Here is a 17,689-nt window from a genome sequence, read left to right as displayed (position 1 = left end):
CCTGTTGCTGAGAAAATGTTTCCACAACTTTTCACACAAAAAATAATTATAGATGGCCATGTTCTAGACTCCTCACATCTTTTCAAGTCCTCTCCCTCTGCCCTGATCGTACCTCTATAGGAGTTCCACAACAAGGACATGATTTGGAATTCTTTTCCAGCCATTCTTTACTTTCCATCTCCTCCAGAGCCTTTTGAATCACCCTTTTCCCATAGCGTTGTTCTAGAAACTTTTTTGTGGTCTCATCTGCTTCAAGGTATTCATTGCGCAAATCCACTAACTTCTCTAAGGAAAATAACAGAACAGAAGATAAGCCCTGAAAAGCCATACTTTAAAAGCATGCATAGCTTTACTTCTCAAACACACCAAATGCCATTGTCCGCCATTAGTAAGGAATACGAAGCAGCAATATGTGAGTTAACATTCCCCACTTCTTCCAGGAACATAATTGGGCTCCAAGTAGTGTATAGACAATGAGTTAAGTGCAAATGCCACAGAAAAGCCAGTTTTGCACAGCTGATCAGAGCTATCCGATTCATTAAGTGTTTCTCCCTCAATAGATAGTACTTCCTCTCCTAGGTTGAAGAGGTTAAAGGCATGGTCAGAAATCAGGAACGCTAAGACAGAAGGACACTGAGAAGCTAGGGATGTGCACAAACCTGTTCGGTGTTCTAGTCTTTGAACGCTGAAAAGGTTCGGAACCACCGCATTTGTACAGGTTCAAACACAGGGGCAGCTTTAAGGACAGGGGAGGGTGCACTGACTACCACCACACCACGCTTCCCCCTCTGGCACTCTGTGTATAAATAATTTGGCGGAGCGGCAGCACAGCACTTTCAGTCAGGGAAGCAACGGGGTGGGCAAGGAGGAACCGCTGAACTATTTATACACAGAGCACCAGAGGAGAAAGTGTGGCGGGGGAAGTGCACCTTCCCCCATCCTTAAACCCACCCCTGCCCCAACAGTGGCTCGAAGGGAGCCCGTTCTGTGCACAGCCCGTTCAAGTCCCGGGGGGGGGAGCGGGGCCGTGAACAAACGTAAGCGGAGCCCCAGCCCCGCCCCCTCATGTTGAGGGGCATTGTTATTCTACTTCCTTTTCTGTACCCTTCATCTCTGAGCCCAGCTTACAGACAGTTCACTATGTGGAGGGTTTGCAAGAGAGAAAGCAAGCCCTCCATCTAGTGACCCAGCTGCAATTCGAGCCGGGGTGGGGGAGGGAGGGAGAGACAGACAGACAGACAGACAGACAGACAGACAGAGGATGCTGACTAGGCCAGCCTCAGCTCTGTTTGTGGGCCGCCCACTGCCACTTTTGCCCATTGTGCAGCTGGGCCGGCCCCTCCTTCCTCACCATTTGCAAAGCGTTGTCTTACCTTCTAAGAAGGCTGCACTGCAGAGTTCAAAGTACCGATCTGCAGCATGGCTGGCAAGGGAGGGCTTCCTCACCAGTTGCTACTGCTGCTGCTGCTCTCCACTTTAACACCCCACTGCAGCCTGCCTAGAATGTAAGGCAGAGCTGTGTGACAGGAAAGAGACGGAGAAGCAGCAACCGTGGGAGAGGCTCTGGATGGTGCGGGGCTAGGAGCAGCCGCCCTGATTTACTCTACTAAAGGACAGCCCTGGTGAGAAGGGGCACTGTGTAGGCTGCATCCCTTGAAGAATCCACATACCCTACAACAGTTGCCCACATCAAAGGGAGTAGTATAGTAGGTACACTATTTCGCATCCAAATATTCCAGTGAGAAGTATTTTTCTTGCGTTCAACTCACCTGCAGTTACTTTACATGGAGAGACGCCATGGTAAGTCATCTTACACAGAGTACAGAAGGCGTAACTACACTTGGGACAGATGCCCATACTACAAGATGGTTCCTGCATCACTGGCGTTTGGCAGCATGGACGTGGGCAATATACAACATCTGCCATCAAATCCAGGCTTGACTGAAGCAGCAGGCGATCATACCGTGCAAATAGCTGCTCTTCTACCAGCTCTTTCACCTAAAACAATGGTGGTAGTAAAAATATAGTGATGTTGATTTCTGATTCTTGGAGGGGGGGGGAGAGTCATCAATGGCTGTTCTGAATCTGTCCTATCATGATTTATCCCATACTCTAGCTACAGAACCAAAGAGACACACACAAACTTTATTAAGATGTTTCTCCTAAGAAACTTATGGCCTTTTCACAGACATTGAAGCCAGTAGTGTTTGTTCTTAGTTCAAACCCTAAATTGGCATTTGCTACTCTTGATCATGGTAGAATGAAATCAGTGCCCAGGATCACGTATTTCTGCATGTGCTCAAGGTATCTAAGGTCCAGGACTTGTTAATTAAATTCCAGACAGTATCAGTAGGCTCTAGGCAGCACAGTTTACAGTGTGTTTCAATTGAACTCATATCTCCAAAAACTTGTTACAGGAAACTAGAAACATGCACTTGATTTTGAGCTTAATCTAAACCCAAACTTATTCCACAAACCACTGTCTTAGCCTTTGCAGTCATGATTTGTTTGCAACAGGAGTAGCCAACTTAAGAAATCCAACCTTTCCTCTCTGGCACATCCTTGTTTATTTCTGAGTTCTCAGGGTAGTGCTGGATTTTTAAAAAATCCAGTCCTGTTTGGGGGTGTGGTGTTTGTGTGTGTTTTAAACAGACTGTCCATGAAATGGTTGTTACCTGCCCAGGAGTAGCAACACAAGAACATTTTGGTTCCGGACAGTTTAGGCAATGGACCTGCCCATCTCGGATCTGAACTTCAAAGTAGTCCTTTAAGCAAGCCTTGCAGTACACATGCCTGCAGTCCATGAAATACATACATTCCTTTCCCAGCTTTTCAGAAAAGCAGATATTACACAAGTACATTTTATTGTTAAAGCATTTTTCTCCCTGGGCCCGATCGAAGTCTAGAATTTCCCTAATCAGGCTGGACAGAGACTCAACATCTTGGACAGCTCTCACATCAAGAGTTTCTTCTTGTGCCGTCGCAGAAGCTGCTATGCTGTAACAAACTTCTTCTTTGTTTGTGATGTTTGGCTCTTTTCTGTGGTCATATATCTTTGGTTTATATGGGGAGGTGATGTTCAGATAGGCAAGTGTTTCTTCCTTGAGAAACCGTATCCAGGCAAACAAGACCACACAGCCTTGATTTTCTTCCCACAAGTTATCCAAGTGCTTGCAAAGGGCAGAAAGCTAGGAGGAGGAGGGAAAACACACAATAATACTGATGAGAGAACACTGTCTTTCAGAACTCTTGGGACAATCTGTTTTAGATTGTATCTTTTAAGAAAACATCAGACTTCAAGACGAGGGCATATTTAAAACAAGGCTATGATGGAAAATTAAATTTTCCAACAGAAAGAGGATATATTCTGATGCCAATTCAGAACACTTTTACCTGGAAGCAAGACTCACTCAGTTCAACAGAAATGTGTCATTTGTGTGCATAAGTGCAATCCTGCTGTCCACCCTACATACGCTTACTCAAAAGCAAGTTCTGCTGTGTTTACGAGAGCTTACTCCTGGTGAGTATGCTTAGATCTGCAGCCTTAATCATCTAACAATTGATAGGCACACTTCCATCTTCAAAGAACGCATACTTTAAACAGTATTCTTATGTGTCCTACATCACACATGCCTGTATTTGCACATAATTATCTATACTGCCCCCTGTTTACAGGGCAAAGTAGCACCTTTTAAGGTGGTAGCTCTTATATTTAGCAGGGGAACATCTGTTCCTATTTGACCCAGCATAACCTCCCTCCAGTGGCTATTGCTAGATTTTACCCTCAGTTTATTTTTAGATTGTGGGCCCCTTTGGAACTATGAACCATTTTCTATTCCTTTTGCTATGTAAATCATTTTGTGATTTTGGGGGAGCCAAAAATCCGTATACAAACATTCTAATTATGAATATATATGAATATGGATATGGTCAAATTTTTCAAAAGATTATTTCAAACCAATCATGCTGAATTTATCAGATTAGAGCAGTTTATCAGATTTTATATAGTTATATACACATACACACCACTTTAGATACAATAGAATTGGATAATATAATCAGCAGAACATTCAGCTAATTAGAATTTCTAATTCTAACACTATGAGAGACATGTCAGAATTTTCAATAATTTTCCAGCTGAATCTGAATGTTAACAAAAATGATCTTTCACTAGCTATATGTATCCAGAGTTTAGTTTTTAAAATTTAATCATTTTTTAAAAAAGTATTCTGGTGAACTACAAATAGTATTAAAGGTTTGTGCCAGACCTGTAGCAGGGACAGCCATTTGCTACTGAGGGCAAACACAGGTGGGGCGGTTGACGGGTAGTCTGCTGGAAGTTCAAAATTCAGCACAATTGGTGGCAAAAAGCACACAGTGCATTCAAACTTGCTGTCTTGAAGATTATCTGTTGAGGAGCCTGAAACAAGGATAAATCTGTCAGCAACTCTAGGCAACTCTAAAGTGGTACTGTCAGAACTGTACTGTTTAATCAAAAGAGACAGAGCAAAAGCAAGTGTCTTCTCAACTGCCTACTAGACATCACTTGCTTTAGGGATGGGGAACAAAACCAAAGGCTGAAAAGAAACACACACCAAAGGGCTTACTTATAGTGAACCTCTCCCAGCTAGCCTCCTGTGCTTTGCCGGCCGTTCTTTATATCCAACAACTGAGCAGAAAGTGCTTGCAGCTTTTGCTCCATGTTTCCGCTTCCCCAAGGGCTAGTGTCAGGATCAGTCCCAGAAACTTCAGTAGCTTCTACCACTCTTGGGAAGCCTGCTCCTTCAAATCCAGTCAGCTGCTTCTCCTAGAGGTAGAGAGGGTGTGTGTGTGTGTGTGTGTGTGTGTGTGTGTGTGTGTGTGTGTATCTTGCTTTCCATGTTATCTCCCCCACAAGCTGCTCTGGTTCATTGTTGGTCTGTCATTGTCCCACAGGGAACAAAGAACTCTTCACGGTCTCAGGAACTCTGGAGCCCCTGAGTTGGGATCCCCCCCTTAGAAGTCCCCCACCTAAGAACCGCCACATCATTCAACCTCCAAAAAACTCCACCCAGACAAAAAGTCCACTTAGCTTTTATAAGGAAGAATTTTATGTTTCCCCAGTCTGGCAAGTAGAACGCAGAAAGGAATGTGTGTAAGTAAGAATTAACCCATTTATCTAGGTACCATCCAGCTTATATGCTGGGGAAATGGCTCAGGTCTCAGACTCAGCCGTTGATGGGCACATTGGTCTAAACCATAGAAAGTGATCTACTTGATGGCTCACAGATTCTGCCAAACAACAAGGAACTGTTTTCCATAATGTCCCACTTTGTCAGAAACAGCCAAATCAGGAAATTACACAGGAGTTACCTGACAGGCAACAGCCTGTCTGAGGCAGAGAAGGCTCAAAATGGAGTTTAGAATACATGAAAGCTCTGGCCTTTAGGCTGAATAAAAGTCAGGTTCTTAACAGCTAGAGCTTAGTTGTTCTTTTTCTTTTTAAATGCAAGTTAGCCAAACTAAACTAGTTAACTAAACTAAGAAACACTAGACCTTGCCCATCCATCTAGGGTATTGCAAAAGACTCTGTAGCTTTTTAAAGGTGCTTTTGTATTTCCTTACATCCCTGTTCCATGCAACTGGGGAGCTTTTTGAAGTATTCTTGTAACCACTGAGTATTTTTACCTGTAACTAAAAGCTGAGGGAGCCTCAGACCAAAGCACTCTGTAGCATTTGAATAAAGCTTCCCCCCCTTTTTATTCTTTGCATTTTACAAGCCTCTCAGAGTGGATTTTTAACTCAGGAATGTGGGGGCTGGAAGGAAGAGGGTTTCTCTGGTGCAACATGCCTCAGACGTTCAGTAACTACAAGTTTTCTTACCATGTGTAAGCTTGCACATGGAAGGTTTTTGTATACTTTTCCAATAGCTAAAGTTTTCCCTGGGATTTCCACTCAAGCCCAGGGAGGAATTTAACCTAGGTCGGTAAGTGGGTGGTGGTGGCAACCTTAGGCCCTACCAAGATTACAGGAATGTTTTGGGAGAACCCTTTACTTGCAAAGCATAGAGGGGATGATTCAGCAATTTTATTCCCCTCACGTTGTAATCTGCTACATGGATGGGAATCTGGGCTACTTAATGGGCTAAACAGACAAAAGACGACATGCCTAAAATATAACTTCAGTTATAATAGTGCAAGCCACATGTACATTTAAGACTGGGCCAGCCTAGTATTTCAGTACTTGCCATTCTCACCATAGGCAACTAAGTAGGTCCAGAAGAGAAAAACCGTTTTTCTGTTAGCAAGTGGGGAAAGGGTGAAGGCAGAGCTAGTCCAATCATCAAGTCAGAAAATATGGGGAGCAGCAGGTTCTAACCCTGCCCCCATGTGCACACACACCCCGCCCCCATAAGCACCACATTCTGGTTCTGCATTCTCACCTAACTAGGCTAGTCTTCTGTCATGCATTCACTGCCACTCTCCCTTTCACCTGCCAACTGACCAGATAAAGTGGGTGCACGACCACACCATCTCTTTTTGGTGCTCAACATCTGTGTCTTTGCTCTCCCTCTGTCTGTTTACAAGGCAGCTCCCCTCATGCAGTCTCTCTTGCTTCCCTTCCCCAGCAATATCCTCCACCTGAAATTCAGCAGCAAAGGGACTTCTGCATTCTTCCTCTCCCACCTGAGAGGATCTCCCAGGCAGCAACTCCTGCTAATAGATTCCAATCTCCCAGCTGGTAAGAATGCTTGCTTTGTTAAGTACCCACTGAAGAGTAATGTTCCCTTCCCTTGTTCTCTCTCTCTTCCAATGGTATTTATTCACATCATTTTGCATTAAAGGTGGTGACCAAGAAGGTACTCCCAGCCATGTATTAAGTCACTTTTCCCTTCTCTACAGCTTCTCAGTTCACATCTTTCTCTTATCAAAATTTTGCCTTGTAGTTTTATTTTCTTGTCTCTCACATAATGGTGCAGTCAGATGTCAAGTATGGAAGGCTTAAAATGCACCAGATGAAGTCAACTTTAAGTTGTTTCACTGAAAAACATTGGTGATTAAGCAGCTGCAGAGGGAGGGCAGGGAAATCACCAAAAATAATCCCTCCTCTTCATGTGCAGAAGCATCCCCCATGTACAACTCTTTGTTTGAAAGTACACCAGTAAGTTTTAAAGTAAAGTTTATCCTGTTGAGCCTATTTTTTTTTAAGACTGATTAGCTCCTACTCCTGAGTGATGAGAGCAGGGCATAACCCTGCAAAAAGCATGCCTAACTCACATAATCTGAAGACTCTGTTAATATCTAGGGCTGTGCATCAAATCAAACCAGTAATCAGACCCAATGCTATGTGAACCCTATTGGACAATTTTCAATTGGTTCTAGTCAGATTAAAAAAAAAAATCCTTGATAGGCCCCAATCCAAACAGATCCGATTCACTCTGTATCGAGTCAATGGGGGCTTTACTTGATAGCAGCACAGTAGTTCCTTTCTTCAAAAAGCTGCTGCCTTGATAGGCAGGAGCAGTGGGGTGTAAAATCTCTGGCTTCCTCCCTGGGCAGCCAACACAATGTTCTGGGGATTCAAGCAACCTTGAGTCCTTTCACCCAGTGCACTACTAGGAAACATGGTTGTCCCTATGGGCCATTCCACCCGCACCCACCCCAGTAATGCACCATTGTGACACTGCTTCCTTCCCTGGAGCATTGCAGGCTGACTGCTGGGGAGAAGGAAATTTTTTTAAGTCTGCTGCTGCCTATTGAGGCAGCCGTTTTTCCAAGTTAGAAGAAAGGGGAGCCCACTGTGAGATGGGTCTGCACAGCTGCCAAGTAAAGACCCCAATATGTTGGCTCAAACCAACATTGTGCTGTGCTTTCAGCTGATTTCGATGCAGGCATGACCCTCCCCCAGTGAACCGATACACCCAACTGGAATCAAATTTGATCCAACTCTAATGTTTTAAGCAACGCATAGTGGTGTTGATAACATACATTCTCCCAAGTCCTTACAGGATCTGCAATATTATTACCTAAACGCTTTAAAGCTAATTCATGCAACATCCTAGAGTGTAGCAGATACCACTCATGGACCCTATGCAAAAAAGAGATGATGTGATTCAACCCATATGCATGTACACCCCACTTTATCTATTGTGTGTGAGGCATAGGTGTCTGATCAGACAGCATCTTCTAAACAGTGTAAGGGGAAGCAAACAAGCCTCCTACTTGCTCCTGCCTGCACCACACCATATGCTGAACCTACACACTTGGCCATCCAGAGGCGCTCTAACCCCTGGACCTTGGGGCCCCGGTCCATGGCCTCCAAGGTCTGGGGGGAGCCTCCAAATAGCTGGAGGGAGCTCCTACAGTGACCCTGTGTCTACCTGCCGCGGCTAATCTACGTGCCATTTTTGCTGGGAGGGGAGGGTTTAAATCAAGACCGCCAGACGGCCAAGGGGTGGCTGCTGGTTGTGGGAGCTGAGTAGTTGACCTCCTCTCCCCTCCCCACCCCACTGGTGGTGGCGGTGATGGGTGGAGTGACCGCTGGGCATATCCTCTCGGCCCAGCAGCTGTTGTGAACTATGAGGTGTGCCTGCGCAGTTCAGAAAAAGATCGTTGCAAACCTGGGATGTCACAGGATAGCGCCAATCTTTTTCTGAACTGCGCAGGTGCACCTCACAGTTCAGAACAGCTGCTGGGCCAGGAGAACATGCCCAGTCATTGCTGCCACCACCGGGGGGAGAAGGAGGTCGACTACTCAGCTGCCCCCGCCCCCAGCAGCCACCTCTAGGCCATGCAGTGGCTTTGTTTTTAAAAAATGGCAAAAACAGCATGTAGATTAGCTGCAGCAGTAGCCCCCCCCCCGCAAATAGGTATTGGGGGCCTTGCAGTGGGGGGGGGGCTCACATGGGAGGCCTCACAGCAGGAGGTCTTGTGGAAGGGCTGGTCTGGGCACAAAATCACCTAGGTGTGCCCCTGGGGCCAACATGAACCAGCCCCAATGTACAGGGGCCTGGAAAGAAGAGGACGAAAACAAGTTAGAGTATTTTGCATATTAAGCAGTAAAACAATTTCAAACATCAGAAGAGAGCTAGACTCACCACTCACAAATATGCTGAAGTTTTGTGGCAGGTCCACAGAGACTCTAATTTCTCCTCCTTGTACAGACTCTGCTCTCTTGAATTCATCTTCATAAATACTTGCCAAAGCAAGCAGCTCATCTTCTTGAGCTTCTTTGTCCTCTGAAGACATTTAAAGTTCCTGTGAACTGTAAATATATCCCCCAGAATAAGTTAGGCAGACTGCAGTAATTTTATTTTATTTTATTTTACATTTATATCCCACTCTTCCTCCAAGGAGCCCAAAGTGGTGTACTACATACTTGAGTTTCTCCTCACAACAACCCTGTGAAGTAGGTTAGGCTGAGAGAGAAGTGACTGGCCCAAAGTCATCCATGCTGGCTCCATTCCACCACGCTGGCTCCATTAATTAGAATTGTCCCACAGAACACAGATTCTGCACATACTCATGCCTGCTGAAAATAGGCAGCCATGCAAAACTTCACAAGTTTCAATAGGACTACACTCAAGAAAACACTGCAGTGGGATGAAGGCTGCACAACTTTGACGCTCTGCCTGTTACTGGACTACAACTCCTATAATCTCCAGTCACCATCGGGGATTATCAGAGATATTGAGAGGTACACACACTCACTCAAATTCTGCTTAAGCTTCTAGGATTCATGACACAGCTACAGTAGGGTATTATCAGAAGTAATGGAGGTTGTAGTCCAACATCTGTAGGAAGGCCAAAGTTGCACATCCCTGAAGTCCCACAAGTATACAGATGTAGAGACACAATCTCTGGTCATAGTTATCCTGGCAAGGCAACATGCCTTATGGCACTAGCCTCTGTTGTGATAGTCTTATATACATGTTTTGTTCTATAGTGATCTCTTGCCACTGAAGAAGACTCATTCTTGGGGTTGAAACATGTTTGGCAGCTGACAGCAATATAACAAGATACTGATGTTGATGGAATCAGGATATGTTATCCCTCAGCAAAAAAAGAGATTGATTTGGACTTCTATTTTATTGAGGAATTTTTAGAGCACTGAACTTTTTAACCACTATAGAGACTTTTTTATGATTATGTTACATACACAGATGTGATTTTAACAACTGAGTGTATATATTACTCCTTAAACAGGACTGTCCCTTAATAATTGAGTTTTATTGGGATATATATATATTCTCTCTCTCTCTCTGAGTGTGATGAAAAGGCGACATTACTTCCACAGGACTCCAGGGTTCATAGCAGAAATTACACAGAAACAAGATATATAGAAAGGAAGCAGAATAATCTATTCTGCAGCATTCATGCTCTTGCCAAACTGATATCAAAGGGGTAGTCCAAAGGTCCATGTTCTGAAGTTCAAGTCACAATTCTCAGATTCTATGCTGTAATGTGCCAAGTTTGCTTAAATGCATTCAGTTAGCCAGGTACATTTCACATTCATGCCGGTTTTAACAAAACAGAAGGACACCAACAATGAAAACATGCTATTGTAGTTATAGCACACAACTACAATCCCCAGGGGTGCAGGTTAGCTTTACCAAAGGTGTCCCTCACAGAATGCCAAAGAGCTGCCCAATAGCACTAAAAATTGAAAAGTCCACCAGAGGCTCACAAAGACTTTGCATGTTTTCTCTGGTATGAAACTGACAGCCACTGGGGCCCTACTCTCGGTGCCTCTGCCTTCTAAGGGCAAATGAGTGGCTACCAGGCACAGGGGCTTTTCTTTCTCAACAGCAGAACACCCACTTCTCGCCTATTCCAATATTTTACTCAGCAGGTCAAATTAATATTATTCTCTAAGCTTTCGATGGCTAATGCAGCATTTATCCTCCTGCTATTTCAGTTACTGCTTACTCTGTTGCTGCTATACCTGTACTAGATCCCTTATGCTTTCTTGTGTTTTTGGCTTGATTATTTTAATGCATATTAATAATTTATTTGGACTTTTTGTCTTTATTTCATCTCTAAATAGCCAATACAATATATAAATGTCAGGAGTAAACACATCTCAACTCAATCAATTACTTATATTACACTTTCATTACATTGAAAAATTAATACAAGTTACTCATCTAAATAAAATCAGTCTTCCTGGCATAAATCCTTTATCACCAAGTCATGGTCTTTCACCAAAGCTTACTAAAGCATACAACAGAAAAACACTTGTATGTATGTATCAACCTCTATATTATAATTTAGCACCCAATAGGTAATAAAGGGCTAGCACAGTTTACTGGGGGGGGGGAGAGGGGCAGTACCAAAAACTGAGCCAAAAAAGGAATTGTAAATTATTGCAAAATACATGTTTATTACAAAATTCAACACATTTTGAGTGACCACTTTGGCCACTTAAACCACTGAAAGTATATCAATGAAAACATCTTCAGAACTGAGGGTGGGGCGAGGAATTTATCTCATTAAACCAATGCTGACAGATCAAGTTTTTCGTTTAATCCCCACCCCCCAGGTGCCAAGTCCAAGAATCCACCTAGCCTCTTTGTCCATTAAATACTGCCCTCAAGAGTGGGTATCTTTTGAATGGCCCCAAAGGAGAGACTGGATATAGTAAGTTTCTTTCCTAGCCAATGATTAATGACAGGGGCTGTGATGTTCTGATGTATAATATTACTCAAATGCTCTCCTATTCTCCTTTTTAAAGATTTGGTGCTTTTGCCTACAAAGAGACATTTACATGGGCATTTAACAACATAATCTGAGCTACATGTAGTAAGCTGTTAAAAAAAAAAACCACAAACACACCCCAAACTTTTGTCTGTAAGACTGACAAATTCTTTGTACGATTACCACAAGGAAAGAGTCCTTGTGGAGTTTCAACATCTGGCAACAATGTTTGATAAGGTGTAGAATGAGAAACAGAGGTGATCACTCAATTGGCAATATTCCTAGTATGACTGTATGTGATGAGAGGTTTCTGTTGACGTCATGGAATGCCTTGAAGCAAATACCAGAGTTTCAGCTACAGACATTATTAAATGATACACTCTTTATTCTCTTTAGATGGTGTTTGAGCAAGTCTTTCCTGCAGTTTCTGACATGCCTCAGGATTGCACGTGGGCATCCTTTTCTGAGAAACTGTATGGTTGCTCACTTGTTGTGCAGGTTTTTCCATTGACATTATTAAGCTTCTATATAATCTCTCCCTTCAGTCTCATGATGCTTAAGCAACAGCTGAAAAAAATTATTTCTTGAAATTTTGTAAGGATCAAAAGGTTTTAAAATAGTTGCATTTTGTGAGTTCATCTTCAGTTTAAATTTCATGTTTCGGAAATTACTATTTTTATGATCTTTTTGAATGCTATTACTGTGGCATTTTTAATGAAGGTATACACACAAAAATCGAACTCCTTTTTCAGGCAACTTCTTTTAGGTATCTTCTCCACCTTTCTATATGTTTTCAGTCATTAGTATGTATCAGAGAAGCCATTGTATGTTTAAGGCATAACATAAAAAGCCCAATATACCTACTTGTCTCCAATGTTTTAATTTGTTGCTTAATTAATGTACTGACCTTCCTTGTTTATCTCTCTCTTATGTAGTCCCCCGATGATGAGCACACACATTGGGATTTTGTAACCAAAAAAATCTGCACTCATCTAGTTTTGTTTTTGCACTGTTTACTATACTATACACAGATTTCTTCCATCTCCCACCTCTCAGCCTCACCATCAGTTTTATGTTTTGCAGTGTTCCAGCCTTCATTTATTCAGTCCTTACATGTTCCTTCAGTTCCTTGTACTCACTAATCTAGCAGCCATAATTTAAGTTTGAAACCAACCTCCCATAGTTTTGTGGCACTATTAAAAATACTAACAGAATATTCTTAGGTCCCACCTTTACTTAAAATCCCATGATTGTTCTAAAATTGTTTGTACCATAGACCAAAACTTCTGAATTGACAACAGCACCACCACATGTGCATATGAAGTTGGCTGCAATTGCTATATATCCCCAACACTGCACATTACTGTACTTGTGGGCACTCATTTGCGTTTTATTCTAAGAGGCATACAACAACAACATATTTTATAATTCTTGTCTTTGTTTATACAAATAACTCTTGCAACCAAAATATTGATTTACATCTTTTTCAGATAAGTAATGGATGGATGTTTTCTCCATCCCTTTAAAGATTATTCGATATCCATTATTAACTTATAGATTTTAGATAGCAGTACCTTTATATTTGCAGTTGCCTTAGATCAGGGCTGCGTGGCAGCAGCATACCTCCTTGCCATCCCAGTCAGCATCCTCCTGGAAGTGGCTGGTGCAACATGCACATGCGCACTGGCCACTTCTAGGACGATGGCCAGCAAGGAAATGTGTTGCCGCCCCACCAGCGCCGGCAAGGGAAATGGTGGGGGAAACGGCAGAGGAAATGCCAGGGGCGGGGGCTAAGAGCATTCTTCCTGCTCCTTAAAAGGTAAAACACACACACCCGCTGTCAAACTAGATCCGGTTCATGAACATCCCTAACACACACTGTATCAGGCCAGGCTAATGATTTTTTAAAGCTGAAGATTTTCTGTAGAAAGATAAAGGAATGAAAAAGAATTTCCACCCCACATCACCACTCCCGAAAACCCCCTCTACTGCTTTTGCTAAGTCACTCTTTCTTCTTCCTGCAAGTACCTCCTCCAAATCCACTGTTTCTGCAGTAGCTTTTCCCTGGATCATTATGGCCTTGTATTTCCCTGGGGCCATTTGCCCTCCTAAGTCCTATTCTCTTGAGCAACCCTTGCCTTCTCCAGTGTTTCTACATGGCAGTCATTCTACGTAGGATAATAGACTGGATCCGGATACTAAGGTTTTCTTTTGGAAAAAGAAAACCTTTGCAAGGTAGGGATGTGCACGGAACTGTGGCTGGGTGGCTCGGAAGAGGTGGGGGTGGCGCTTTAAGGGCAGGGGGAGAGTGCACTTATCCTCCCACTGCTTCCCTCCCTGCCGCCAGCATAATTTTTTTGTAAAGATCTTCAGGGCAGCAGTGTCCCTCCCTGCCACCCCATTGCCCTCCTTGGCTGGAAGTACCAGGTGCGCGTGTGCACAACGTGCGCCTGGTACTTCCAGCCACTTCTGGCCAAGGAAGGCAACGGGGCAGCAGGGAGGGATGCTGCCTCCCCAAACATTCTTACAAAAAAATTACGCAGGCAGGGAGAAAGCGACAGGAGGATTAAGTGCACCCTCCCCTGCCCTTAAAGCACCACCCCCAGGGTCTTCAAATTTTGAACCGCCTCGGGGTTCGCGCACATCCCTACTGCAAGGCCGCTGCACTCTGAATAAAAATAAACCTTAGGATACAGTCCAGTTATGCATAATCTGTACAGCACCCAAAAGGAAAAGAGAAAGAGGGGAGAGAAGATAAGAAAATGATGCTAACAGTAGAAATCCTCTTTTCTAAAAAGGTATATTTTAAAATGTTCAGGAAAATGAAATTAGATCAGCACTCCTGTCATTACCAAGTCAGAAGGCTACAGGAATTGATGGAATAGCTACAGAAATGTGGCAGGCAACAGAAGAAGAATAAATCAAGGCTCTAACAAGACTATGCCAGCAAATTTGGAAAACGACACAGTGGCCAACAGATTGGCCACAGGGGCCAACAACAGCCCAACATACCCATAACAAAGAGAGGAGACTTAACCAATTGTGTAAACCATCGCACAAAATGCTTTCTTGACTAGAAAAAAGCCTTCAATTGCGTTGACCATTTCAAGTTGTGGAATATCCTTAGGAAAATGGGCATCCCAGGACATCTCATTGTTCTCATTAAAAAGCCACAGTCCAGACAGAACATGGTGAAACAGACTGGTTCCAGATCGGCAAAGGAGTAAGACAAGGCTGTATACTTTCTCTTTTATTCAATTTATATGCCGAACATATACTGAGAGGAGCTGGGTTGGAAGAAGATGAGCATGGTTTTAAAGTTGGAGGAAGAAACATCAATAACCTGCGCTACGCTGATGACACTACTCTGATAGCTGAGAATGCAGATGATCTACATGCTCTAGTAACGAAAGTCAAGGAGCACAGTGAAAAAATGGGACGACGACTAAATGTAACTAAATCAATGACAACTGGTACAGCAACCAGCCTTAGAATTGACAATGAAGACATTGAAGTGGTAGATAGATTCTGCCTTTTAGAATCGACCATCAACAGTAAAGGATCATCATGCCTTTTAGAATCGACCATCAGCAGTCAAGAAATATGCTGCAGACTAGCACTTGGTAGGGTTGTAATGAAGGCCATGGAAAGGATATTTAGATGCTGTGACGTGTCTACACCTGCAAAGATCTGAATCATTTGGACAATGGTTTTTCCCGTGGCACTCTATGGATGCAAAAGCTGGACTTTGAAGAAGCAAGACAGAAAAAGCATTGAAGCTTTTCAACTTTGGTGCTGGAAAAAACTTAAGGATTCCATGGTCAGCCAAGAGAAACAAACAAATCAATCCAGAATTTTCATTTGTGGCACAAATGAACAGGCTCAAACTATCATACTTCAAACACATTATGCAAAGACCCAACTCCCTTGAGAAGTCCATAATGCTGGGAAAAACTGAAGGAAAGAGAGAAAGAGGATGACCAGCAAGGTGGATGGACTCGATTACGACAACAATGAATGCACCACTGAGAGATCTTAAAGGCCAAGTTGAAGACAAATCATCCTGGAGAGAATCTATCTATGTGGTTGCTAAGAGTTGACACCAACTTGATGGCACTTAATGAATCAAATATTTTAAAAACGTATTTCTTTCTGTTAAATTATTTGTATTTTTCATGGTACAATCCATCAAACACAAATACATAGCGGTCAATTTTCATTTTAGTGAAGAATACAATGAGAAGGAATTAGTACCTTTTTAGTTACAGATACATGCATAAGGCTAGAGTATCAAGCAGGAGCGTAACTATAATAGGGCAAGGGGAGACAGTTGTCTGGGGGCCTACTGCCTTGGGGGCCCCCCCAGAGGCAAGTCACATGACTGACATCCCCCAACAGCGCACCCGCTGGGGGTTCCTTTAGTTGTATTCATTCTCCGAAATTGATGTGAGTGTTAAGACCTGGAGCTACCAGAACAGCATGTCTTTCTCCAGTACCATTACATGACTTGCATCAATTTACGAAACCTTTTAAAAAATAATTTAGGATGATGTTCTATTGTCACTATTCATTCTCTAAGATTTCTTTACTTCATGAGCTGAGCTTCAGTGACAGGGGCCCCATTTTACAATCTTGTCTCTGGGCCCAGCCCCTGGTATCAACTATGCTTATCTTTTGAATAATCAAAAAAGGAGGATCACAGGCTTTAGTTGATAAGTGGCAGACCTGTTGCTTGCCTAGATTCATGGAGTTTAGTACATATTTTCTGCAACATCCTCATAATAAGACATTCTGCTGCAATAACCTGATTTGTGCAAAACATGATGCCTGATTTCAGAATCAGGATAAGAATCACTGAACTAATGCGTCTCCACTCCACTGAATCTGACTGGTGTACATGACTCTAGTACAGCATGAGATCCAAGTTTAGATATTATGTAATAGGAGAGCTTGGTGACTTTGTGTAGACATACTCCATGTTATATAGGTATCACAGGACAGAACAGCCCCAATGAGGCCACAAAAATAGTTTATTGCAAGTCCTTACCATGTAATAAAAAGCTAGGACCAAAGCATTCCTGAGGAACACTTACCCAGCTTCTAAAAAGCTATACTAACATCTCATTCCACTGTTTAACTTAAACCGTATATTCAGTAATGCATTACCCACATGATCCTGCAAAGTGTTCTTTCAACCACGGTTTGAAAGAACAAGAAGCATTTTGTTCAAAAGCTAAATGCATATTCTTCCCTCAAAAGGGAAGAGCAAAGCCTCTAAAGCTGTTTTTAAGATGCACAAAATGACGCAAGAATAGAGGAAAGAAATTGCATCATTTATTACCAGACTGGCCTTCGATGCCAGTGCTACTCATGAAACCACAACCCATTAGTGATAACAATCGAAACACGAACACAGATAAAAATAAATGTGAAAGGTACTTGACTTGCTGGGAAAATTTGTTCGCAAGCAACAGAAGTGTTACCTTCAGGAGATATACCCCCGTACCAACTGAGCAACAGAGTGTATGTTGCTAGTAGTGCTTAAACAAACAGGAAGAGCACAAGATTTTCCCTCGACAGCCCAAACATCAGTTATACGAATACGACAAACGATTCGTACCAGTTGTAAAGCATTTGCCACCCTTCCAGTCTGACCGCTTCCTAACAGTCACGTGCTGTATATGCTTGCTGTCATCACCAGGCTGCGTTACTCAGCGCACACTCGCCCATTCCCGGTGCGTTGCCCTTCTACAGACTCCAGTGTTGTACACTCCGTAGTTCAACCACCTTCGACTCCCGCAAGCCCCAGCTCCGCCCTCCTCCTATCCTCGCAGCTACTCCTCGGGGCCCCTCCACTCGCGCAGAACTCGGCGCCTGCCACTCACCAGTAAAAGCACTTTGCCCACCTGAGTAGTCCAGCTTCGGCGGGGAATTCCGGCTTGACTCCTAGAGCGGCAAGGAAAAAGCATAGAGTTAAGAGAAGGCTAGAGCGGCCACAGCGCAAGCCTTTTACG

At 43.2% G+C, this 17,689-nt stretch overlaps 1 protein-coding gene across 4 annotated transcripts in view; it reads right to left on the bottom strand.

The window, feature by feature from the left end:
* RNF14 (ring finger protein 14) overlaps positions 1–17,689 on the bottom strand; it is a 22,421-nt gene extending 4,732 nt beyond the window's left edge. The window contains exons 1-6 of one of the 4 annotated variants that reach the window (XM_053289961.1): positions 17,561–17,689; positions 9,077–9,243; positions 4,269–4,420; positions 2,676–3,188; positions 1,770–1,998; positions 113–285 (exon numbers count right to left, since the gene is read on the bottom strand). In XM_053289961.1, the coding sequence (XP_053145936.1) occupies positions 113–285; positions 1,770–1,998; positions 2,676–3,188; positions 4,269–4,420; positions 9,077–9,227 (1,218 nt within the window). In that variant the 5' untranslated portion in view covers positions 9,228–9,243; positions 17,561–17,689. Of the gene's footprint in view, positions 1–112; positions 286–1,769; positions 1,999–2,675; positions 3,189–4,268; positions 4,421–9,076; positions 9,244–17,158; positions 17,254–17,295; positions 17,534–17,560 lie in introns of those variants that run through there. The other 3 variants (XM_053289962.1, XM_053289960.1, XM_053289963.1) reach the window with 3 other exon arrangements.

The sequence above is a fragment of the Hemicordylus capensis genome, chromosome 2 (genome assembly GCF_027244095.1).
Source record: "Hemicordylus capensis ecotype Gifberg chromosome 2, rHemCap1.1.pri, whole genome shotgun sequence".
NCBI classification, from domain to species: Eukaryota; Metazoa; Chordata; class Lepidosauria; order Squamata; family Cordylidae; genus Hemicordylus; species Hemicordylus capensis.
This window is presented reverse-complemented; position numbering and strand designations above follow the sequence as displayed.